Below are 27,192 nucleotides of genomic sequence, written 5' to 3'. Positions count from 1 at the left end.
TCAGGTTCACTTGAATCCAATGAGAAGTCATCATCATGCACGAAGTAACCAGACGCAGTCCGGTCTATTTTTGGCAGCTCAGCAGGTTTTGTAGAACTGGGAGATTACGACGCGTGGCATATTCACATAGAAGTCATCAGTTTTTCGAATTGAGATTTCTGTACCACATAAATATAGTGGGGGTCTCACCCTAATATATAAAAAATCTGATATTTCTATGTAATCACACACGAATGACCAATATGGCAATGGCTCATTATCCAGCATTAAGAAAAGGGATCTAGAATTTTATATATGTTAATATTTGTGCACCATATGATAGCGCAGTAGACTTTTGGAAAGACCTAGATACACAACTCCCAGAATTCCAAGACACCCTTGAGATAATAACGGGAAGAGACTTCAACCTTCCTATGGATGGCAACATCGACAGAATATCAGTTCATAAATTAATGAGTAACAACTCTCAGAAAGAATTGAGAATCGGCTCTAGTAAAAATAAGCTAGCTGACTTATGGTGACAAAATAATCCGCAGCGAGCGATTACACATTCCACTCATCTCCATACCACTACCTCTCTAGGGTAGGCTATTTATTGGTTAGTAACTGCTTACTCCAACTATCACACTCTCCGAAAAGACAACCAATAGTAATTTCAAACCATGCTTGCGTGTAACTAGAATTCACCCTGAATAACCCTACCTTTCCTCCACTCCAGTGGATCTTAAATGATGGCCTACTTGAGGATGCCAGCAATAGAGAAGAAATAGCAAAGGCTATTATTGACCACTTCCTCAGAGAGAACAATTCGGATGACACATCCCCAATCACAAGATGGTACGCACTAAAAGCCACGCTAAGAGGCATTTTGATCTAACAGATGGCGTACAAAAATAAAGCTATCTCTGAACAACTCAAATGACAAAAACGGAAATCCAGGTTCTGGACAAATAACTGAGGCACACCAGGAGATCAGACGTCCTTTCTAAACTATGTGCCTAACAATACGAATATAACCAAATGTTAAGTCAGAGCATGGAAATGGGTCGATATTGCAAACGTGGGGAAACTCTGCAGTAGGAATAAAGTCTGGAAAGCCATGGGGAATTATCTAAAATTCCCGAAAAATAAGACACTCATGCCAGCTACACAGAACTCTGAGGAGATTGTTAACTTAGCAACACAAGGTATCCTTGACTCCTTTGGTTCATTTTATTCGAGATTATATAACTCCAACAAGCCTATACTCCTGTCTGAAGTGAATAAATACCTTGATTCCTGTAAACTCCTTCTGTTATCCAAAGAAGAGGCTCATGATTTTAACAAGCCCATCGTCGAAGATGAAATTAGATCAACGATAAACACTCTCAAATCTGGGAAAGCCCCGGCTTAGATTGGTACTGAGTCAAATTCTACAAAACCTTTAAGTAGGGCCACTCCATACGGTATTCCACCAATATATTACCACAGGCTCCATTGGTGGCTCGGCTACCGAGGCTACAATGATAGTAATCCCAAAGGAAGGGAAATACTACTTAAATGTTGAAAACTACAGACTGATCTCTCTCATCAATCTCGACTGTAAACTATACACTTGGATTCCTGCCCGTAGCTTGGATTCAGTTATACAAAACCTGGGAGCTAGCTCGCAAACTGGATTCGTTATACAACATCAGAACATTTTGCTACGTCCTGGAAAAAGCAAAATTAACACACCCACCTACTGCCGCCCTCGCACTGTATGCAGAGAAGGACTTCAACAAGGTCTCCTGGTCCTTTCTGCAGGCAGTCCTACACAGATACCAACTAGGTATATTATCATGGCTTTATATTAAAACCCAACAGCGAGGGTTAGGTTCAATGGTGATCTGTCTCAACCATTTACGCTGACCCAGGGGACTCGACAGGGCTGTTCGCTTTCACCCCTGTTCCTACTATTTGGTCCTCAAACCATTAATTTCCTCATTCAGGGACAACCCAGCTATCATAGGCATTAATTTTAGTTCATGTAGACAAGTGGTGGCAATCTTTGCCGAAGACATGCTCTTTCTTGTTCACTGAGTAAGCTCCAGGGGCTATTCCAATCATTTTGAAAGAAATTGAAAGGTACTCACTAGTAGCGAGTTATTCTTTGAACAAGGACAGAACTGAGGTATTCCCCCAAAAGTAAACTGCGCGTCTACAGTATTTGGAGACTTTTGTATAAAGTGGTAACCGAATGCTATCAAATACCTAGGTATCTAATTTGGCACTGACCTTAAACAATCCATATCTATCAACGAACAAAAAACCCTTTGCCAAAATAAAAAACCTATATAATACTTAGTCCCTGAAAAATGCACCCTGTGGTGTCGATGGATACCGTTAAAATGATAGTAGCTCCTCTGGTCAATTTTATCGCCAGCATGCTCCCAGTGGTCCTCTCGCCCACCTTTTTTTAAATCAGTGGATAAATATATATCTGACTTTTTATGGAAGAACAAAAAGGAAAGAATTTCTATAAGCACTTTGAAAATGAGGAAATCCTCTGGTGGTATAAACCTCCCTAACTACCCAAAATATCAGCTGGCATTCCTCATAGCTTAGAGATCATGGCCGTTTCGGATGCTTGAGAACTGCCTCCCCCATGGCTTCTCATAGAGGGTCAGCTATTGTGCCACTTAGCTCTCAGTGACACCATCACTGTACACAATATTTCCAAGCTCCCTGTGGATCACTCAGAATCTATAATAATGATTAGAATGTCGGCTCTTTTACAGCTTGATAAGCATCTAGAGTATCATACGGCTGGCTCCACTGTGGCCTCCCTCTGGCGTAACCGCAAGACTAAACTAGATGGGAGGATGGTATTCTAGGGCTCATGGGCGAGGAAAGGCATACACTCTTTAGGAGATCTAGGCTCCCACTCATATCCTATTCTGTTTTCATCCCTAAAACTGAAATTTCGAGCTACCCAACATAGATGTTTATACATTTCTGAGATTGAAAAGTGCCATGGGAGGATTGAAGTCTTCGCATATACCAGACCTTCCCGGACTGCAGGGTAACTACAAAGAAAAGGTCATAGTATATTGCATACACATACAGTGTTAGAATCTCCCAAAGGGTATGCACTGAGATCGTTTGTACGGACATGGGAAATTCACGTAAATTCCTCACCTCACAAGACGTTCCCAGACCCAACATGGCTGAAATGATGGCAATCCCCCAGCTCTAGCACAATCCTGATTCTGCTCCATTCACAAGTCATATTGGATTCTATTGAGAATCCATAAGACTGGTCTGAGAGCCTCTGATAACCTATTGCCAATGTGAGGAGGGGTTGGGGGCCCTTAATCATATGTTTTTTAACCTGTAAGATGGCTCGTCCACTATGGGAAAGGCTACAGACACTGATACACGAAATAACTGGCGTAGCTTTAGAAATCGATTTTTTAACTGTTGCTTTGGGCTTACATGCAAATCCGTATGCAGCAGATATTACTGAAAAGTCCTTCGTGTTGATTGACCTTCTCCTGTCTCTGGGCACCAAGACAATACTTTCAAACTGGATGGATGTATGACGTTACAATGCATGCTTTTACCACGCATGCCTTTACAACGTGGTTTTTACAACGCATGCCTTTACAACGCATAGTGCTTTGGGACGCTGGATAGTGAATAGTTTAATTTACTATTCCAACTCCAGTCCCCGTGGATAGTAGGGAAGGGGTTGGACAGTAAATTAAACCTATTCCCTATCCTAAAGCGCCCCCCCAGCGCAATGTGTTGTAATGGTTTGCGTTATAAAAGTTGCGTCGTAATGGTAGTGCGTTGTAAAATTTTCGTTGTAAAGGTTGTTTACCTTTAAGGAACATCACACAGTGCCTCTGGTTCCATAAATATTTACAGAAAAGCAAACCTCAATAAAGTGTGTTCCCTACCTATAGAAGGTGATCAGTGTTTGTTTCTCGACCTCTGCGGAGCTCTCAGTGGGACCCGACCACAATTCCTGGTAGTTCTATCAGCCAGACTCAGTGTAGCCTCTCTCTCCCTATCGTTCCCTCTTTACCTCTCTTCGTCTGCCCCTTCTTTCTCTGGGGTTTCTCGCTTCTTTCCCTTCTTTCTATGTGCCCTTCTATCATTGCCATTTTACACTTCTTTTATGTAAGGGTCGCCACGATCTCACTGCGACTCAAACGACTTTCAGATAGATCCTTGACCCTCTATGATTATAATATGACCTTTATATGTTCAACTATAACCGGTCGATCTATGATACATTTCCATTTGCATCCATTGTTACATGTGCTTAGATGCGCTCTCCTCACTTTATGTATGGTAACAGAATTGTAATGTTAATTCCATATCATGGTTCTGCTTGTCTCCTTTTTTTCTTTGGTAAAAATAATAAAATTATTTTAAAACAAAAAAAAGACCTCAGTAATGGAGAAGCAGGCATACTAGAGTCAGATAAAGTTGGTTTTATTATGCTTTGGGGCAGACTTTAGTTAGCTGTCCCCAGGAAGGTCACATATCCTAACACAACAGAGTTGGGCCTTTTTATCCGATACTTTGCGATTTTGGTCTAGAGGCTGTGTGTCTGTGAGGGAAACTACCCTATTTGTTTTTGTTAGGGTGTTATGGGGTGGGAGGGGGTGCTTAAAAGGGTTTGCACTGAATACATTAGAATTACTGTTAGAATTTGTGTATGTTGATTGTACTTTTTGTTTGATTATTCTGACCAATGCTGTGAGTTTACTTTATCAACAAAATAGAATTATAGTAAAAAAAAGTCTGTGCCTAATTGATGCAAGCATAGAATACTATTGGCCTAATGCGCAAAATCCATTGAAAGCACACCTACAACCTACTTCTTTTTCAGGTACTCACACAGCAGACACACACAGCCCACACTTCTTTCCTTGAGAGTTTTATGATAAACACAGTGTGAGAAGTTGGCCTGATATATGATGTTTCCAATTCTGGAATCACCTTGTATCAGTCCAAACAATCCCTTATGGTGTCTGGTTGTAAGTCAACCTTATTAGACAAGCTATCCTAGGGTAGCATGGACTAAGCAGCCTTAAAGGCTTAACTTAAGAGGTTGTGTTAAGCGAGCTGTTTTACCACATACAATCCTGTAATATCAAATGAAAGGACACCACACAAGTATATATTATAAAAATATATGTGTTTATTTCTAAATTAATCCCCAGTACTCTTTATGAGCAAAGGGGCACAAGCGTTAAATCAAAAGCACATTATAACATACAAAGTTGCACAATTATGGATGAGGGCGGGTGGCCACTCAAACCATATATTAAAAAAGTGGTATAAGAGATACCAATCGAACAGTGGTTAGGCCTAGGGCCTAGGGAATCGCTGGGAGCAGACAGGACTAGCAATGCTGAAGTCGGGAAAAGCCCGCGGGGTTCGGGTGCAGCACGTAAAGTGCGGCTTTCACCAATGCAAAGTCAATGGTGCGTAAAAGTTACACAAAGTTAGTTTAAGGATACTTCCGCTGAACCTAGAGGAACAAAACTTAAGACGCAGACCCTAGAGGTGTGTACCAGTGTAGGGACACCGGCGTTGCAATGTTACCTCACCCATAGGAAGTGGGTGCACAGGGTCGAAGTGGCGTCGGGTTTTGACACGCAGGCTCTTGGTGCTTGGAGCTGAAGAGGCTGCAGGCGATGGGAAGCAGAAGTGTCCGGTGTGATCCAAGAGTGGATCGAAGTCGAAAAGTATCTGAAAGCAGAAGGGACAGAGTCTGGGTCACTCAGCAGTGACCAGGGTGGAACCAGGACGGAACCAGGCAATGTCGCACGCAATCAGATGGTTGTCGAGGAGCTTCTCTCCGCTGTCACGTGGGCTCTGGGGCATCTGCGACGTCCAGGAGCAGTTCACGATCTGTCCCACGCAGGCTCTCGCCGTCAGTGCCATCGGCTTCAAGATTGCAGCAAACAGCACTTGGCAAAAGCAATCCAGGCGGAACCGGGAGATTGCTTCTCACTCAGCCCAGGAGGGTCAGAGCGGTTGCTCCTTTTCACAGGAGCTGGTGCAAATCTGGAGCAACCAGAAAAGCAAGTCGGTTTAATGTTTTCGTCGGCACAGGGGCCACAAGCCAGCTGGCAAGTGACCGGGCCAACGCGTCGAGCCAACACCAGCAGAAGGGCCCCACGCAGCACTCGTCGAGTGTGGAGGGGGTAGCTTCGGTGCAGGAGCAGCTCAGGGTTGGGGCTTCTCAAACCCTGGTGCACAGCTTTGAGGGTCACTCGTGGGCTGCGCAGTCAGCGTCTCGTGGCCTTTTCAAGATGGCGTGCCCCACGCTTCCGGTCGCCTCCACGGGTCTCAGCTCTGCAGGGAACTGTGGATCGGGCTGGAGGAAGGCAGGCAAGCTTGATCTCGTTGATCTCTGTCGCTCGAGTTCCGGGGGGAACTGCAACAAAGCAAGGGTCGAGGTGCTGGATGGTCCTGTTTGCACAGGGTGGTCACTCCTTGACCACAAGGGAGATTCTTCAGTCTTCTACGTTGAGTAGGATGTCGAAGGGTCCAGAGTTTCGTTTCTTATGTTTCTTCAGGATAATCTGAGTTGCATTGGCACTGCTCCCACTCTTATTCGAATCTGGTGGGCTGGATTACCTGCTAAGTCCCCTCCTATGGGTGGGACCCAGGAAGGGGGTGGATACACCCCTTTCCTTTGATCCTGGCCGCGCTGGGACAGGGGCTGGTGTGCCCCAGAACCGGTTTGGCCGGATTATGCAAGGGGCAGCCTTGTGCTCCCCAGGCAGTGTCTGGTTTCTTTGAAACCTCCCTGCTACAATCCACTATCTCCTGTCTGGGGTGGTGTAACACCGCCCTGCGACAAGAAACCCTTTGTCCAGGCCACCATTTGCTGAGTTTCGGTCAGCAGCAGGAGGCCAGACCCGTGTCTGTGGCAGAGGCATCCATTTTGTGGATCTGAGGCTCTTTTAAAATCAACCGCGTTTCAGTAAAGTAACATGTCTTCTCCCTCTAGAAGGGTGGAATGCTACCCCCATCGCCAGAACTGGCGAGGGGGTAGTATTCCAATTCGTATGACACCTTACACGACATGTTTTGATAAAGCCAAACCAAAGTTGCTATATAACCGCGAGGACAAGGGTAAGGGTCGCCACGATCTCACTGCGACTCAAACGACTTTCAGATAGATCCTTGACCCTCTATGATTATAATATGACCTTTATATGTTCAACTATAACTATAACTATAACTATACCCTGGTAGGCCTTGGTGGCACCTATGCCCTGAGCAGCTATAGTGCATGGTACAGGGGCTGACAAGGAGTCCATTTCCAATTGTGGTATGTACCTATAGCACATGTATTATGAATTTAGAGAGAGAACAGCAGGCTGGGGGTCTGATTAGCAGGCCCACAGCCTCAGTAAGTCGAAAACCAGTGAAGCAAAAAGCAAAAAAATGGGGTGACCATAGGATAGCAGACCCTACTCTCCTACACACAGTGTTCAAACGTGTTACCAAGCCAATATTGATATATAGCCTGAAATTTCTTCAGTGAGCCTCTCACATTGCAAAAAAGCAGACAGAACCACTATTTTTAAACAACGGCTGAAGAAGCTGCAACTAGTGCAGTCTGAAGGTTTGTTACAAACGCCATAGAGACGATTTGTCATCCTCTAAACTCTTTTACTTGTCTTGAAAATACCGATCTTAAAATAGATGCTGTAGGTGAAATTCACGAATAATCATTTGGGAAGTGAGAAAAAGGGGCCTTATCTCAAAAGATTGAGACTCGGTGGAGTGAGGGCAACAGGGAAGTGGAGAATTGTATACATAGGGATTGGTAGGACGTATAGCTAGCACTGATTCCACGTTTTTTTGTTACCCCTGTGATTTATATTGCTTTGTATTATTTCTAGACTTCCAATGCTATCCAAGCTGTTTGGCTTCGAGGCTAGATCTGATTTTGTTACCCTCGCAAACCTTAGTCACAAAACCTATACATTTGTGTGAATTATGTTTCAGACAGAAGATTATAATTACCGAGCAGAAGTGAGGAAACTCATCCCTCATTTGAAATATTTGGATGAAGTGCCAGTGGACCAGGTCTGCCGCCGTCCTTCTAATGTCCTCAATGAAGACTGGCTTATGGTCAAGGAGTCCATCAAGGAAAGCAACATAGTTCAAGATGATGTGCAACGTGGTATGTATTGATATAAGTGAATTTGCTGCTTGGAAAATCTGCTTATTTTCTATTGCCCGTAAACCCCATGTTTTGTATTAAGAAGTGATGAACCTTTAGATCATTAAGTGAGACCTGTAAAGCCAGAGCTTTCTGAGACATATAATGAATCATTCTTTGATTCCAGCTGTTGGGGGAGTCACAAAGGATGCATTGATATGTTGGAAAACCTTCTTAATTTATATAGAGCTGGGTTTCTGTACAAAAATGCGTCTGGAAATGCGATAGTGATATATGTCATATGTTACATGCAGAAATAGGGTTTATTTCAATGAGTCAAATTAATAATTCTGCATTGTAGATAATTATGAACAAGGTCGTATATGGTTATATTCCTCAGTGTAATGGTTCTAACAGGGATTTCTGGGAATACAGACTGTTTATGTCAATAGCAGGCCTGTCAACAAACCCACCATTTGAGCGGAGGAGCGTCGCCCCACAGCTGGAAAATAAAATGGTAATAAAGTTTATTTGTTACTGTTTTATTTTTCCGCAATTCGTCTTGAACTATGTGTAAGGACGGACTAGGCCAGCACCGCAGAGTGGCAGCAGCAGGGAGCTGTGCGCTTTAAAATGTGCATGTCTCTTTAGCCGATCGTCTTGGGATGGCCAGCCAGACACCTACATTTTAAACTTCTCTAACCTAGCTGTCTTAAACAACTAGGTTAGAGAAAGCACAGGGCTCCAGGGCTCTGAGGAGCGCTGGAAGAGCCTGCTCTATCCAGTCCTAGTGCTCCTTTCATGCTGTAAAAGCAGCGCCAGGATTGGGTAGATTGCCTGAAGACACCCAAGGGAGGAGGAGGTCGCGCTGCTAGGAAAGGTAACTTTATTTATTTATGTGCCTCCACTACCTCCCTCGGTATATGGCAGCTGCCACTGCCCACAACTGTATTTAGGCACCATAATTCATTTAGGATTGAACTCGGACTGTACTTTGTATGAGTAGGTAAACTGCCCAGCTAGGAGATGGCCAGCTATCACTCACCTGTATGTCACTGCTTGCAGAAAATACTCTAACGCACACTGCAGTTTTATGAACGTCATAAGTTAGTTTAAATGTTTTCTATCTTATTACATTTTTATAATACACAGACAAATGCTGGTTCACCCTTAGATAACAATTAACTTCCACCACCCCAATTCTCCCCTTTTAAATTTAACTTACCTCCAGGACCCCTCTCCCTTTGTATACCCACTGAATTCAAAAGTGTTGTCATGACATTTCTGCCCTCCATCACCCGAGTCTTGTTGTTTAACGACTGGCATGTCCCCCTATTCCCTTCTGAATTTGGCTGTTTCCATTTGTCTTCTAATAAAGATCCAAATCCATAATTCTAGTACGAGTAGCATTGTAGTCTCTGGGGGCACTGCAGTTCTTTGAAATCTCAGATAAGGAAGTTTATGTTGCTTTCTAAAGTCCATTTCCTTTCCTTTCTATGTGCTGTCTTGACCATCCTTTCCAATCCTAAGATCTGACAAAGGCAATCTGCCTGGAATGAACATGTGGTCTATTCAATTCCCTGGCGTACTTGCTTCTCAGGCAGATGTGTGGTGCAGCCGCCATAGTACCCTCATGCGACAGCGCCCCCCACCCCCAGGCACATGGCATGCATGCAAATAATACACACAACACAAATTTGTTATTGGGAAAAACTGCTGCAGGTTTATTACATACAACGTTATGTAATATGGTGGGTTATCTTATGGGTGATCCAAGGGCAGGCAGCATTCTCACCACCTGCCCGCCTGATGAGCCAAGCAGCACTAGAGCGAACCCCAGCTGTACTGCCCTTTCTGGTGATCCTCCTCCGAGATCATGTGACACGTATTACTCACGCCCCTTTCAGGGCGGAGCATAGAAAGGCAAGCCCCCGGTTGTTCAGACCCACACCACCCGAAGGACCAACGGGGCGCCGACACGGTTTCCAGGAACCTCCCATGAGGCTCCTGGGCTCTGGCTCTGGCACCCCTATGTGCCGTGCAGAGGTACCCTTCTGTACCCAGTTGCTTCCAGATCGCCCTGTAACTCCGCCTGCAACGAAAAAAGGTACAAGATTACAACATTCTCACCATCATTCCTACCCCCCACCACGCCGGGTAAGCGGTAGGGTGGGAGACGGCGTGTCCTGCGAGGCAGCGGCCACGCATGTCCGGTGCGACAACAAAGAGGATGTCGGCGTGGCGAGGGGGGGATATATACCCCTCGCCCGCCTATCGCTCCGGACATGACGCACCACTACCCGCGCCCAGGAGGGGACTCCCTGAGAGTCCCTGCTCCTAAGGGAGGAAAGGGGGGTGTGGAATACCCGAGGGCACTAGAGGGCCACCCTCTTGAGTGGCCTCCTGCGGTGGCCTCGGGCAGCCGCAGAGGGGCTTATTCTGGAGAGCAGGACTCGGGGTTCGATCCCCGGCACTGGCAGCAGCTCAGCTCAGCATCATGTGACTCTGGGCAGCAGCTCACTTAATCTCTCCAATGGCTTCCAGCCCCTGGGTCCCCTTATGGGTGATCAGTTGCGCTTTAAAATATGGAATTTAGATTTAAGGGTACTAGACACAGGGAAGACAACAGGACATGCGTTAGTTAATGTACCATTTATCACCACAGTCTCTACAGCCTAAACTTCCTTCCAGGATGATTCATACATAGCTCCAGGTGCTTTGGTATATACATTATAGCAATATAATATTTTGAAAAGAGATTCTCTGCCCCCACATAACCCACAGAATTATTTGCTCCAATTAGATGTCCTGTCAGTAGTGTTTGTCTTGGGTTACCCCTAATTCCCATTACCACTCTTCTGAAATGTGATCTTTCTGTTCTCCAGAGAACTGTTCAGTAGTCAAAAAATGTACAGTATGGTATGGCTATTGTCATTATAATTGAAGAATTTCTCAAGTGGGGAGAATGCCCCACAGCTCCTTCTTTTATCAGTGGGTGTGGCACCCACTGCCTGCCCTGCATTTATCAAGATATTTTATTCTCTGACTACCCAAAAGATTGCTTAGCCTGCTTGAAAGTCTTAATCGCCCTCTGTTCCTCATAACCCATAAAGCATATCTTTTACTGTTTGACATCCCCTCTCTACCCAGACCCCATAGGCCTGTCTCTTCATGTCCTGTGCAAAGTCTTTATTGTGTCATAGCGGAGTGAATAGGAATGTTTGACATCCCCTCTCTACCCAGACCCCATAGGCCTGTCTCTTCATGTCCTGTGCAAAGTCTTTATTGTGTCATAGCGGAGTGAATAGGAATGGGTATGTGGATAACGAGTGCCACTGCAGGCCCAAATATTCAATGTTGCACTGGTAATTGGAAACATGTACAGCTTATTTCCCAGTGCCTACTCAATCCTACTAATCAGCTCTAAGCCTCTTCTTCATAACCCCTACCACGTAACCCTCTCTGAAGCTAGCAGGATCCTACTTTATATTTGATCCTGTTGTGAATTACGGTTAAAGGAGAAATCCTGTGTTAGAAGCCAAGCTTTGGCCCATGCCAAAGACTGGTCACCTCGTAGTAGAAAGCACCATTAGGTCTTAGCCAGGACTTCTCTCTGGCTGCCCCATGCAACAACAGAGTTTTCTGTATTGCAGTCATTCTCCTCCTCAGTCTGCACCCTGTTCTTCATCTATCTCTGAAGTCTGCCTTGTCTCTGATGTCTCTGCCACATTTAGTCTACATTTGTTCGATTGCACCCAGGCGACCTGCTATGATTTTCTCTCACACAGATATCTTGCTATGCTTTGTGCCAGTTCATTCTGTTCCATTATCTACTTCTCTGTTCTGCTGGATGCAAGTGATGCCTTTTAGATTCTCTTGGTTCAGAACAATTCTGATGATTCTCTTTCCTGTCAAATATAATGACTGTGGTGACTACATCTTTATATGACTGCAGGACAGTTTCAGGTCTGAAAGGTGTTTTGTAGCACAGTTACTGAAAGGTGTTGAAAGATCTGCATCAGTACTCTATTGCAGGTTATTTATCCTCCTTTCCGGGTATTTACCAAAATAAGGGGCCATATTATCAAGAACGCCGATAACATTATCGCCGCTTTAGCGGTAGGAAATTGTCGCTTCAGCGGTGATCAGGGGCTTGATATTATGCCCTTGTGAATTCCCATAGAAGCCCAGGTTCTGGTGTGAACCTGTGCTTCTATGGGAATTCACAAGGGCATATTATCAAGCCCCTTATCTCCGCTTTAGCTGCAGTTTCCTGCCGCTAAAGTGGCGATAATATTATCGCTGTTCTTGATAATATGGCCCAAGGTCTTTTTCATTAAAGTAGTGGAGATGTGTAGGCATGTCGTATGGGCCTCAATGATCCTGGGCCTGCCCTTTGAGTTGTGTCTGTTTGTATTATAGATCTCCCAGATTTTCCAGAAAGGCTTTGTGTAGATCTTGCACATATGTTTTAAAGTCCTTTCTCTCTGCTCTGGCCAGGGCTTCCCTTATACATATGTCGTTTCGCCTGAAGTTGTTCTTTAAATCCTCTTGCTTCTCTTAGAAAGTGATGATTTGTTCGTCTAACATGTGTTGTCTTGCTTTGTCTTCCATAAGCTTTAGAGTTATTTCGGTAGATGAGTCTTCAGATGTATGGACTCCCCAGCTCTGCATCTTCTTTGCTCACGTCTTCCAGTCCTTGCTTCAGGTTATTTCTCAATTAACATATCTCTGCTTTATTTCCTGAAAGAACATTTCTGTGAAGATTTTAGTCACTGATTCATCTCCCTACTGTGTTAATTATTTTACTGGAATGCCATTTTGGGACCATATATTATGTCAGGAAGGCCCTTCACATTTATTATGAGCTTCCTGTTGTAGCATGTCCCTGATATTAGAATCACTCCTTCCTCTGTTGACCGCAATGATTGAATTACGAGATCTCAGTATACTTTAACTTGGGTCTTGTAGGTCTTGTTTGGCTTGCAGTTTGGTTGCGTACTACTTCATGGACCTGTGTGAAGGGCAGCAGTAATGGTGGTGTGGAGTGGGTACCTTTCACTGATTGCGTAGGACGACCATCAGAGATTTCTCCTCTCCTGTAAAATGGGGCACATTCTTCTTGTGTGCTGCTTCCCTTCAGTTCTAAACAAGGAACAGATAACTCTTGTACCATAAATTCTGCCAAATAATTATTACAACCACAGAATATTTTCTTTATCTGTGGGTGAATTTTCTTTGTTTTCTTCATTCAAGACTGTAGTGTAGTTCCTATTTTCCCAATAGTCTCTGCGCATTGGAATAACATAAACAGCAGTGCAGACATAGGACTGAGGTCATCTAGGTCTCTACTGACTATGCTAAACTTAATTTAGGTTTGCGCCAGCTAGCTCAGAGGTCACTGGAATCTTTCTTGAATGAGGAGGGATGGATAACCTTCCCTGGCTCAGACAAGAAGGGATTCAGTTTCCGACAACCGCATAAACATGACAACTTTGCTCCCTCTGAATAAGAGTATATCTCTAGAGTCGTGTGAAAACAATAGACAGATATTTCACTCAGTCAGCAGTGCATACTTAGTTACACCAGAGTGCAGAGAAATAGAGAGACGGGCGTTTTCAATAAAAAGGTGTTATTTATTGAGCAGTCTTCTTTCTCATACAAGAGAAGTGAATTGCCACAATTGCAATACTTAGAGTAAAGTAAAGTGCGTACAGTAAAAGTAGTATTATGAAATAATACTGTAAAAGCATTGATACGGTTTCTTAGCCATATGATACTTTAAAATGGATAAAATATATACATACACAAATACATTGACTAAAATACCCAACTGGTGCTTCTAACTAAGCCTACCCCGGTGTACCTGACCTAAGCCTAATACTCGGGAAGGCAAAAGTAAGTAGCAATGTTAAGTTAAGTTGGTTAAGATAGTTTTCCCAAGAATCTGCATCAAGAATTCTCCTAAGGGTTTAGTCAACTCCGTACCTTGGTATTAGAATGTGGGAGGTCTGTTATCTCTTTCCTCAGGACTCGATATCCCAGCAACCCGCAAGGGTAGGCTGGAAAAACCTGAGCTGGATTTTCTCGGCTGGAGAAAAAGACAGCGTCTCTCTCAGTGCGTCAAATAGGAGGGGCGGCTTCAGCGGACACTCGCATCAGCTGGGCTCTCGGGCAAGTAGATGGCCGCTCTGCTCCAAACCACCGTGTGTTTGCTTAAGGCAACTGTTTGTATTTTATACCTGAATGGTGCTGGGTTTGACGTAAGGTTGGACATAAGACGTCACCAAGAACTAACAGTTCTTGCAGGACTTCAGGAGTTCTTGTTCAAATCAAAACAAAAGCAGGGGGGGGTTTCCCGGGCTGCTGAAGGCTTAGTTTGTTTAAAGAACGCGTTGTGCTTTCTAGGAGTCGATGGGAGTAGCAGTGCTGTGCTTTGGATTGCATGGGCTATTACTGAATATGAATCTGATTCTTATGCCGTTGTCAGGACATTATTGATTGTAACCTCACAAGGGCATAAATCGGGAATATCGAATTAGGGTCCTAGATAAGAACACTACAAGACATTTGAATTGGCAGTACCACATATTAGAGCCCATCTCTTTGCAAACACCAAGACTTACAGTGTGCATTTGGGCAATATCATTATTTTACTTGTTTGTGATTTTGTTTTCGTTTTCTCAGATATAACTAAGTTATACAGTCTTAATGACGGGTTTACAGAAAACAGAAAACAATGTACACATAAATTTATACACAGTGGTACAGGAACAAAACATATAAAACATTACATTCAGTCATCTTGTTCATAATCAATTGAACAGTTCTACTATAAATGTGAGGTATGGGGTCTCTAGGATTGCTAAGACCTGATTTCAGGGTCCATAGTAAAGAGGTCAGGCAGAGCCTGTGGAAAATCTCTAATGTCTAAGCTGTCTCAATCCAGCTTATATGTCAAACGTTCTGGTGCCTTCAACTCTTCAACACGTTTGCGTTGTAACTGCATGCGGGGTAAAAGCATGCGTTATAACGGCATACAACCGTCAAATTCAGCAGATGACAATTTCAGTATTGAGTCAGGGTCGTGATATCTTGCCAGTATGTGTGTAAGGCAGGGCAGTGGCAGAACATGTGGAGCATGTCAGCCCCAACTAGTGCACATCGGGGGCAAGCAGCTTCTTTTCGATGAAAATATAGATTTGCTTTGGCAGGGCTAGGTATGCTCTGTGTACGATATAAAATTGTATGAGCCGGAATTTCACATTCAATGGGATGTGTGTGGGTCCTGCTAAGATCATTGTCCACTCCCTATCTGTTCAGGGACGATCATTATCTAACGCCCAAAGGGCTCACAAGCGTGTCAGTAGAGGTGTTGTGTGAGTCAGCAACAAGGCACTTACCCAATGCACAATGTGACTACCCATAACCTGTAAGTATTGTACTACTAAATGCGACTGTGGCTCAGTGGCCATATCATCCCATGTGCGTGCCAGTGTGGCTAGTAACAAGTTGTGTAGTAAAAATTGCCCCAGGGGCAATTCTGTGCTTCCCGCCAGGTCCTCATAGAGAAAAAAGACACCATCGCTGTACAGGTCTCCCAGTGTATGTAATCCAGCCGCATGCCAGATCGGTAGCTCAGCCCAAGATGTGATGGTGATGTGTCTAGGTGTGCCTAGGAGGGGCAGCGCAGATGAGCTCTTCCACTCCATTGATGAGGCTCACCCATTTACCACTCTCTCATATGCCTGGGGCTGTGTTCAGGCTGCTGAAGATGCCCAGTAGGTGCTTTTCCCCTACAGCAAACACAGAGATCTTGGCCTAGGCATCTGCCACCATCTTGCTTCAAGGTTCCAAGGTCAGGAGTAAGGACCCCGGGGAAGTAGGCAGACTAAGTGCTCCATCCTTCTGGGATTGGTAAATTGAATGTCATAAAATTTGGACATAGCAGCATCTGCTATTTACAGCGTTTATAAATGGCTAAAATGGTGGTAGGAATCGCTATGTAAAAACACAAGATAATATTATGGCATGATTGGCTCTTCCCAACCCTTCTGGCCTGTCAGAAGCATTGCCATGATAGAAACCCATGATTCCTCCCAAGTTCAGTGTGCTTGTGGTTGCTTCTGTGGTTGTTTAAAGCACACGTGAATGAATGCCCCTTGGTTTATTTGGGTACATTTTCATTTTATTCTGACAAAAATTAAACGGAGTATACACCCTGTGCCCTCTTACCCATCCGCTTATCTCTACTTCCATTATAGGGGTACTGGTTGCGTAAGCAAGCAGCAGCCCACATTACAATCTTAGTAAACTGTTGTGGACTTTAGGCAAGGTGCACCTATGCTCAATAGGCCTGCAAGTGTGAAAATAGTTTCTTAAAGTGTGCCGTCTGTACATGGTCTCAACTTTTCCCTTACTTTCCCCTTCCTTTTCGGGGTCTTGTTGACATTCCACAAAATCTATTCAAGCAGGAATCTGGTCATTAACTACTTCCATGTTTTAATACCAGGTGTCCTATGGATTAATAACAATACATTCTACAGGGCAGGATCTTCATTTATCACCTTAGCTGCTTCGCAAATATCCCTCCCCAGTGCTGCGCTTTCCATTGGAACTAGTGCTGAATGGACGTCCAATGGTCGTGCGCAGCACTGGGGAGGTAGCGCTCGTGACGACCGTTGGCCGTCAGCAGCGCTTAAGAGGCTATAATTAGACCTGTTAGAATGATTGCCGACAGTATGCGGGGATCTGACCTGGAACGCTTTACGTTTTCACAATTAAAACTTGCAGATTTAACACTACAATTCTGGCCAATGTAAAAATAAAGCAGAACAGTAAGACATCAATACACAGCTGTGAGTCTGATGCATAATTGGGTAAAATGACAACTTAACAAAACTCTTTCCAAATATTATACCAATTGCATATAGCAATGAACTTGCATTTGAACATAAAAAGGGAAAAAAACATTAACAGAGAAGCACAACTACAGTAGCTAAATAAGATACAGTCTCAGGAACCTGTCCCCTGCTACTCTCCATCTGGAGGAGTACTTTCGGTCCATCTAATAATGAACCCCACGCCCATTCATACCACAGGCTCCAACATTTCGACATGCAGAAACTCAAGATAGCAGATTACTGCTCCGAGTTCACAGGTAAACCATCAGGAATTACTTTGCCGATTCTACTGTGGAGACTTCACATTTCTTCTCCATATACAACACTCGGGGAGGTCTACTGAGGCCTCCACGTTCTACGCCATTACTTTATTTTTTATCTCCACTATGGTTCTTTTCTTTAACAGCATTTCTGGATACAGGTCTGGAAAGACCAGTAGACATTAGGCCCCAAGATGCACCACAGGTTTTCTGGCAACTGTAACAGAATATCTCCTTGCCTGAGAGGATCTCAGAATGATCATCTCTGTACCTCCCTTCCCCAAAATTGTTATCACAGAGTGCAGAGGGGAAATAATAAGCTGCTTTTAACATGTGATCTCTGAGGAGATACCCTAACCATATATTGTTTAGCTGTTCAATTCTCTTGACCAGTTTCAGGATTCCTTCTGTTGGTAGTACTTTGAAAGCCTCTGTGTTTTTGCAAGCAGTCTTTATCTCTGCCGACTGACAATCCATCCTCCTCTTCAACACCCTGAACCATCTTGTAAGTTTTCTTTCCAGATTCCATCTACCGCCTTCACTGGGTTTGCAAAAGACTCCTTTTTTGGGTTGATCAGAGCACCGTAAGTTGATAGAACATAGCAAAATCTTCACTCTCATCATAAAACCGTCTCTGAGTCCACACTTTTTTCCTTCGTGAAGCTGCTCTTCCTTGCATTAAAAATATCCTCTTTAGATTTGTTATGACAAGACTTGAGTGTAAGCCTTCAAAAAGTCACCTCAGAGACAAATGATTCTCCTGAACACACACAGACGTGAAGTGTGATCATCAAATCCTGCCCTTCAGGTATTCGACTTTCTGCAGCAAAGCTCCAAACAAGCATGGGGTGGTGCCCCACTGGGTTGATTAACCTCTCCCCGTGCAAGGTGGGTAGGACGCTCTTTGCTCACCGACAGCTTCACATAAACTGCAGCAATTCTGCACACCCCGTTGCCCTTGTACACCTCAGATTGCTGCTGTGGCTCTGGTTAACCTGCAGCTCCTCAAATGCCCTATCTCCCTCAATGACTATTCTCACCACACACCCAGACGTGGCTCCGGGCAACATGGCTGTACTCCTTTCTGCATGCGCTTTGCACAACTCTTGTTCAAGTGGGTAGATGGGGAAAGGTTGATGAAACTCTTGCCTGGTAAATTGTGTCCTTACGTTCAACTGGGAGGGCCCTTCTTAGTTTATCCATCATCTGTAGACCGCTGGCAGACTCCAGGTGACATCAGGGGCTACCACATGTAGACGAAGGAAGCCGATCTCAGGAGCTCCGAAAGATTGTTGTCATCATAGGAGGCTGTCTGGCATTAGAAAATGAAGATAACTACATTAGTCTATCTAAAGGAAAACATTGAAGACCAAATAAATTGACTGCTCTAAAGGAAAAAAGCAGTGAGGTAGGAATCAAAGGAAGGCAGATTGAAAATAGCACACTGTTCCTTTAACGAGACAGCAGCTTCCCAGTCCCAGCATGCCTCGCACCGGCAGTTGGCCCAGAAAGCCATTTCTGCTTTCCCAGTTCATTTGAGGTGATCTTGCCACACTGTCATAAGCTTAAAACACCCTATTTTCCTATTTTGGGGGAATTTTCTCTCAGATGTCTGTTGTTCAAGCTTTTATTTAACCATCGTTTAGAAGGCTTTCCATCATTTTTTTTTTGTTATTGTTATTAAGTGGTCTTACTATCTTCTTTGCCAGGAAGCAAAACACCAGACTTTTTTGAAGTGCGCCTCATGTGGTAGAAAAAGTCACCACGTGACCGAGATTCAGTATGAGTGGTCTGCTTTTCTTCCTCACACTCTACTAAGGAGTGTGAGTTTTGCAAAAACGTGTCCAAACAAACTCTCAAGAACAGGGAAGATATTCGCTTCTGAGGACAGTCGAAGGACTCCAAGTGCACAAAACAGCAGAAAAAGCATGACGGTGATAGCAGAGAATGTGCTCTTTCTACTAGTTCCTTAGCAACACTCCAGAAGAGGGAGATCTAAGGAGAAAGAGACACACAGGAGCCATCACCTTGCTCGTCATTCCCGACTTTCTCTTTCGACCAAACCAATGTCAAAGATTGCGTTTGCTGCTATCCGCTTACCATAAAAAGTGCTACATAGACGTTGACAGCCACTCATCAGTCGACATCTAAGCACAATTCACGGTTGAAAAATCAAAGTTAAATCCATTCTTTGTGCAGGCGTTGCTCCAGATACTCAGTGCGAGACATTCAGGCTTAGGCGTTCATTGTCAAGGCATTCTGCATCAAGGCATTCAACACTGCACTTTCATTGATCAACACCACATGGACTGATGCCAGATCATCATCACAAATCGATGTGGTATCACAGATTTTTGCTGTCTTTGTAGAAAATTACATAACATTTGCAGTCACTAACCTTTAAAAAAAAAAAAATATTTTATTTATTCTGGTCAGCAAAAAGAAAGTACAGCGTTAGACAGCATGGACATTCTATCGCAACATACAGTTGTACAGTACAAGAATCGTACATTCAATGACATGTTTGGGCCATAAAAAAGATTATTTCCATATTGTATTATCAACAGCATCCCCATTGCGTGCCACCCAATTACCATAGTGCGCGCTATCAGCTCTCTACCCGGCCACCGGTCCAACATTCTTATCATCGCAGCTCATTCTCGAGAGGCCCCACTGTTTTAACGCTAGTAGTGTGCTGTGCCAACGTTCAGCCATCGGAGTGGGTGGACCTGAGATATTGTACAATGGGTTCCCAGAAATCCCTAGGTCTGGAAGCCAGTGGTAACTCTTCTGCATACGTCTCCAACGTCTCTTTGCAGTAAGTCATGTCTGTGATCCAGTCCTTATATCGTGGTGGGAGCTTACTACCCCAGCGCAGGGCTATGCAGAGTTTTGCCAGCAGTAAAGCCACTGCCAGAAACTTTTGTATGTTAGCCAGCCTAATTTTGTATACTCCTAGCATGCATACTAGTGGGTTGTGTGGTATCCGTTCTGCTAACATGAGCGTGAGAGTGCTAGTGACTTCTTGCCAGTATGGTTGTAGCTGTGGGCATGACCATGCCATGTGCAGAAAGTCTGCACCCGGAGTGCCACATCTGTGGCACTTGTCCTCTGGTCTCTGCCGGTGTATAATATATTTAATGTATAAATTTGAAGTGAATTATACACAGGTTGCAATTCGGTGTGAGCAACTTCAGCAGCGTGCAACTGTAATCTCAGTCTTCTTTAGTGATAGGGCTTCCTACTGCCTCCTCCATCTATGAAGTGACTTATTTGGGGGTTGACCCTGTTCAACTTGGGTTGCGGCATATAACTGTGTTACTAAGCACTGGTGTGTGGGTGCTGTCAACAGGATTTGTAGTGCGTTAAGTGGAGTCAGTGTATCTGGAAATTAAGAGTATAATCCCCTTACTGCCATACGCAGACGCAAATATGCAAATATCTTTAATGGCGTGCTGTGTATACTGAGGGAAGGGGCGTTCTGTGATATAAATTGGCCGTGTGGAAATACATTTCCCATGGTGCGTAGCCCCATTTCCCCCAGTCTGGTCAGCATATTCTTTTCTTGTGTTACTGATATTTGTGGGAGTAAGAGATGGGCAGCGCCGGAGCATATATTGGGAGTTTCTGTTCTCGTTTTGCTAGTATGTGCCACACTCGCGATGTGCCGTGTACTGGGTGTATTGCATCTTTTGGGGTGGTGTCCGTGGGTCAGGGGGGTAGGCTTCACATTGTCATGTTCAACTTCTATATGCGGTATGTGGTCATGTGGGTGTAGCCAGTATGCTGGGCCTGCGCGCAGTAAAAGTATAGTTGGAGGTCCGGTAGTCCAAAGCCCCCCTGATAATAGGGTCTGGTCAGAGCTTTCCAACCCACTCCTGCTTGCTTCCCCGCCCATGTCAGTCTCGACATAGCAGCTCGCAGTTGTGCAAAGCCTGCTTGTGTGAGCCAAATCGGTATATTCATAAATAAATACAGAAATGTTGGCAGTACAACCATCTTCTGTATGGCGATCCTATCAGCCAGTGAGAGCGGGAGTTTGATCCACTTATCTATCTGGTCCTCCAGTTTTGCCATTGCACTACTATAATTCTCCCTGATCACTGCATCAGTATTTCAGTGTATCCATATACCAAGATATTTAACCAGTTCTGACTGCCATTGTAATGGGTAGTCCAACTTTGGTTGCGTTGTAGCAGGTGTATGTAGTATTACCACGATTTGTCCCAGTTTATACTAAGACCTGAGTAGTGTTCATACCGGATATATTCTCTGATGAGTGGGTTTAAATTACGATCTGGGTTTGCTGCATAGAGAATCACATCGTCAGCATATAACAATATTGCGACCAGACAGAGCTGAAATTGTAGTGCGGATTCTGCATGTTTTTGCTGTATTTTACATGCTAGTGGTTTTAGCGCTATTGTGAAAAGAAGTGGCGAGAGCGGGCATCCCTGTCTCATGTCCCTGCTTATACTGATCGGGTCGGATGTGTTGCCGTTAACTCTAATACGCTCAATATGTTCTGTGTATAGTAGTGCGATCCAGTGTAAAAACGGTTCCGGAAACCCCATCCTACGCAGCACTGTGAACATCAAGTACCATTCCACTGAATCAAAAGCTTTCGCAGTGTCCAATAGGGCTGCGGCAGCTGGTAAATAGGGATATTTTACGTTGTGGATTGTGACGGTATAAAGCCTGCTTTGTCCAGCAAAATCAGATTGCGGAGCAGAGGCTGTATTCGTGTTGCCATAATTTTAGCTAATATTTTGTTGTCTATGTTTATTAAAGATAATGGGCGGTAGGATTCACATTGTGCTGGGTCTTTGTCTGGTTTGGGTAGTGCAATCAGTAACACCTCTCGCATAGAGGCCGGTAACGTGCCTTCCTTATAGGCTTGCTCGTACATCTCAGCCAGGAGTTGGAGCAGTAAATTCCGGACTTCTTTATAAAACTCTCCGGGGAGCCCGTCGTTACCTGCAGCTTTGGTTTTAGGAAGAGAGTGAATCGCCTCTTTTATCTCATCTTCAGGGATGTGATGGCAAAAATATTCGCGATGGTCAACCAACAGCCATGCCAAGGCAATGTCCTCTAAATATTGACCTATCTCAGGCGGGGAAGCAATCGATTATGCGGAATAGAGGCGGGTGTAGAACTCTGAGAAGCCATCTAGAATTGACGGGGTATCATATGTGAGTTGGCCTTGCGTGTTTATGATCTGGTTGATGTAAGATGACATGTGTGGAGGTCGAATTCTGTATGAGAGCACCCGCCCCGGTCTGCCCCCCTCTCCATACTGGCGTGCAGTGTACCTATGCAAGATATATTTTATCTCATCTTTTGCGAATTTGTGATAGGTGTCTACCTTCAGCCTGATATCCTCCAGCAATTTAGGGTCCTGTGTGGCCGCATATTCCACCTCTAACTGTTGTATTTCTCTTTCCACCATGGACAATTGCTGCTGGATATCTTTTAATATGCCAGCATATTTACCAATACAGTGACCCCTGATAGTCACCTTAAAGGCCTCCCATAATGTCTTTGCACTACTTACATGTTCTGCATTGAGGTCAAAGTACTCTGCTATTGCCTGGTGCAGTTCAGAGCGAAAAACCTAGTCCTGGAGTGCACCCTGTTGTAAACGCCAGGTAAACTGTAGCGGGGGGTGTGTAGGGATGGCAAGCGTCAGTCAAACAGGTGCCTTGGTCTGTCAGTGTCTTGGGCATGTGTTCTACAGAAGTTGTCCATGTACAAATATCCTGTGTGGCCAGCCAGTAGTCTATTCTAGAACACATATTATGGGTTGTTGACGTACATCTAGCAGGGCACATTCATCCATACCATCCCTGAGCGCCTTTGCCTCTCTCTTCCCATATCTTTCATTACCAGTAGATCTATCCAAAGCTGGCTCTATGCACATGTTAAAATCCCCTCCCCAGAGGACAGCTGCAGGTGGTAGGGTGCGCAGTTTTGCCAGGATCTGCACAAAAAAGGATGGGTTATCATTATTTGGGCCATATGTTGTAACGATAGTTAAAGCAGTGCCTCCGAAGTCGCAGTGAACAATCACATACCTCCCCATGTCATCTTTAATGGAGCTAATCAATGTGAAGAGGGTGCCACGCCTAATAAGGAGCATTACCCCCAGCATTGGTGGAGTAGGAGGATGCCATACGATAGGATGCCCACCTCAGGCCTATTCTGCCTTCTGTAAGGTCGGTTAAATGTGTTTCTTGGAGACAGGCATAATCTACTTTGTGCCGATCTAAGTATGCTATGACCGTACGTATTTCTGCGAGTTATGTAGACCTCTTATAGTCCATGTCATGATTGTCAGGGATCGTGTATGTCTTGATCTGTTATCCGTACTGAGTCCTGATGGACTTGCCAGCATCTTGTGCGTGTGTCACACTATGGCAGGTATTATCTACTGTTCTAATGTCGACCAGGTTTTTCAAAATAACACCCTGTCCTCCCCCCTCCCACTTCGCCTTTCCCGTTGCAGTGAAGCCAAACCCAATGAACATGTAGCTTACCCAACTACCCCCCCCTCTCATCCCCAATCAAAAAATTAACTAGGTGTGGTGCACTTAAGTGAGCGGAAGTTGCCATCCCGATTGCCCTGTGAAAAAATTCACATGGGTGGTCGATGTGTAAACATATAGTCTAATGCACTCCTAAGCCTGCAGGGCAGTAGCTATAAAACATTTTTTTTTTTCCGCATAGCAAGGAACCCCCTGTCTCCTGGACGTAAAGTGCAAGTTCAGATATATTAACATTCAGGCAGTGTTACATTGTTTATGTCCCTATGCCCTCATACAACACTTATCTGTGTCTCGTGGCTGTGGCGGCAGGTGCTGACTTTCTCGAGTTCATAAGCATTGGTGCGCAGTCTTTGGAAAGTTTTGTTTCTGCAACCGAGGCAGCACTCTCTGTGATGCACCAATTAGTTCCTTGCACCTGTAAACATCAAACTCCATTTCCAGTGCTTTCCATTGTCCGTCTGTGGGGCGCCCACTGTATCCTTGAATTTCCACTTCATGGTCGTTAGCTGTTCTGTGAGTGGTGGTTCAGTTGTTCAACGTCCGATGTAGAAGCCTGTTCCTCCAGCCTCCTTCTTCGCGATCTCCTATGTGTATCTTAGGATCCTTTCTGCTGCAGGAATTTGAGCACGTCTTTCGGGTCACTGTAAATGGTGTTCGTCCCACCATCTGTTACCCGCAGTCTGGCGGGGAAAGCATCTCGTATGGGATATTTTGGTTGCAAAGTTTCTTTTTTACAGGCACAAACTTCTTTCCCGCCTCCTGGACAAGCGGCGTAAAATCCGGGTAAATATCTCCATTCCCTCGTGTTTCTGGCTGCTCAGTTCCCAGGCCTTGTGCGGTGCCGCGTCGTGGTCCCTATGATTTAATACTTTAGCTATTATCGGTTGTGGTCTGGCTTCCGGCGGCGGTGGTGGAGCAAGTGATCTATGTGCCCTCTCGATGAGAAAGACATCAGAGAAAATCTCTTTCCCCAGTAGAGTTATAAACAGTTGTTCGACCGTTCCATGGGCCCCGTACGTGTTGACTCCGATATTCCCATGAGGCGTATATTATTCCTGCGGGAATGCACCTCGATGTCTTCAGCCTTCACCATTAATGTTGTCAAGCTTTTGTCCATTTTCCCTTGCCTGGTTTCCATTTGCTGTTGAGCGTCTTCTGCTTCAGGTATGCGGCGCTCCGCCATATCAATACATTACGTGTGCTTGTCCAGGCGCTCATACATGCGGTCTACTCTATACGTCAAAGAGTCTATTTTGCCATCGATGTTAGAGAGAGTTGTCTGTATGGACGAGAACATTGCCTGCACATCGCTATTGGTGACTCCGCCTGCAGCCCCGTCTACTTGCTGCGTAGACTGTTGATCATCCAGGCCGAACTCGAAAGATTTCTTCGACTGTTGGTCATGTCAGGTTTACCTATGGCGCGGACTTAATTGTTACATAGTTCAGTCCGCCGGGTGTCCTCCGTATGTTATGTTGTACTGCGCAAGTGTAGAAAACCCTCAGACCCTTCCTTCGTCCACAGCACCAGAAGCCAGCCACTCCAGTTCAGGCAAGGTGGGCAGGGTCGTGGGCAGCAGAGTTTCGATATGGGAGCCTCAATTACACTTTAGCGTGGTGACTTACTCAAGTGGTTGGTCGGTCCCACAGACTCATCTGGACATGAACTGGGATTCCTGCTCACAGCGTACGCACCGCATGGGCCCAACGGCGGCTGTGCTGTGCTACGCGTCAATATCAGTGGGAGTGCCTCCTCTGGTCTTCCCACAGGTTTACAGTGCTGAGCTCATGATCCAGTACTTCCCACCACTCAAGCTGCTGCGTGGCTACAGTACAGTATCCTACTGACCGTTACAGCTTTTGGTCTCCCCTATCTGGATCTCGGTGTTCTCCCGCACAGTGCCGGGTTAGGCTGACATAGCATGCCTGAGGCCTCAGCGGCGCAGACCTCCAGACGATTGTGCCACCTTTCAGTAACTTATCGCCTTCTCAACTGTATGTATCGGAGGCTTTTCCCCCCTTCTCTGCAGGCATGCTGTATGGTGCAGCCCCACCAACTTTTGCCGGCGTTCCTGGGCTGCATTCTGTTGTCCTATTTGCTGACTGTTTGGGACTCAGCGCTCTGACCCCCAGCGTCCTGCAGCGGTCTTCTCGCCGCCGCGGAGCACCCCGGCTCCTGTCCAGCCCTGCAGGCGGGAGCTCTCACACCACAATGCCCTCACCTTCAGGGGAGCGGGGGTCTGGCGCCAAGCTCTCCATGCTAATTATGTTCGGGGCAGCCCCTCAGGCGGTTCGCTTCAATACGCAGGTGGCTGGTCTTTTTTGTGCTCCCTCCGGGAGGCACAACTCGCGAGCACTGCCGGACAGCCGCCGCTATTATGCGTGATCTGCATCTCGGCTTGCCGCTGCGCAAACGCAAGGCTTCACCGCTCAATCTCCCGTTGTAGGCCCTACCTCCGCAATTGAGCCGTAGCGCACCTCCGGCAGTTTTGGGCCGATTCAAGCAGTGAGGAAGGGGACCACAGAGAGTGTCAATTTTTCCGGTGTGCATATTTCACATTTGTAGAGGATTACAGGGTCAATGAGTGCAGGATAGTTTCAGGATGTTGCTGCGACCGGAGTAGCTCGCTCAGAAAGTGGCCATCTTCGGTCGTGCCTAGCTCCGCCCCCACAGTCACTAACCTTATCCCTTCTTACTGCTGTTTCTTCATGGAATATTTTATTCACCCTGCACTGATTATGCCATCAGAGGATTCTGCTCTGACTTCTCTTCGGCTCCCACCCTTACGATCAAGATAGTTTGCAACTTTACCTTCTCCATCAGCCGTACCTAGATTTGATACTTGGAGATTTGGAATTAACTAGTCACTAGTGAGTTTTCCCCATCGTTCTTCATCACCTCCAGCAAAAAGAAGGAGATCCCTCACGTCATCTCCTTCTAAACGGGAAGTAGATATTTTAACTTAGGATGCATTAGCCATCTCTTCTCCCCCTCAGATCACTTGATAGTTTCTGTGAAGGAATTCGCCAGTCGATGATATTTCACATTTTAAAACAGAAGGAATGAATTAACTTAATTTGAGCTGGCACAGAGACATTTTCCCTTAACGTAATGGACTGGAAATGTTTCTTTATATGCATTCCTGGGAATTCCCCAGAGGTCTTATCAGTTTCGCATCAATTGTGTATATTGCGGGAATGCATAACACATTTTTTCCTTTAATATATGATTTTTGGTTTTGTTATTTTTCATAATACCCTTTTCTTTCTATTTCACAATTTATCTATATGTTTGCCAATTATCTTCCTTACTTACTTGTA

General features: G+C 45.1%; 1 protein-coding gene across 1 annotated transcript in view; it reads left to right on the top strand.

Annotated features, from left to right (window-relative positions):
- Window positions 1-2,741: 2,741 nt before the first annotated feature.
- Window positions 2,742-27,192, top strand: part of LOC147658885 (leucine-rich repeat-containing protein 56-like) — a 193,156-nt gene continuing 168,705 nt past the window's right edge. Inside the window, exons 1-2 of the mRNA XM_086952057.1 lie at window positions 2,742-2,846; window positions 8,008-8,185. Coding sequence (XP_086808183.1) covers window positions 2,742-2,846; window positions 8,008-8,185 — 283 coding nt within the window. The remainder of the gene's footprint in view (window positions 2,847-8,007; window positions 8,186-27,192) is intronic.

The sequence above is a fragment of the Lissotriton vulgaris genome, unplaced genomic scaffold, assembly GCF_964263255.1.
Source record: "Lissotriton vulgaris unplaced genomic scaffold, aLisVul1.2 SCAFFOLD_2315, whole genome shotgun sequence".
NCBI classification, from domain to species: Eukaryota; Metazoa; Chordata; class Amphibia; order Caudata; family Salamandridae; genus Lissotriton; species Lissotriton vulgaris.
This window is presented reverse-complemented; position numbering and strand designations above follow the sequence as displayed.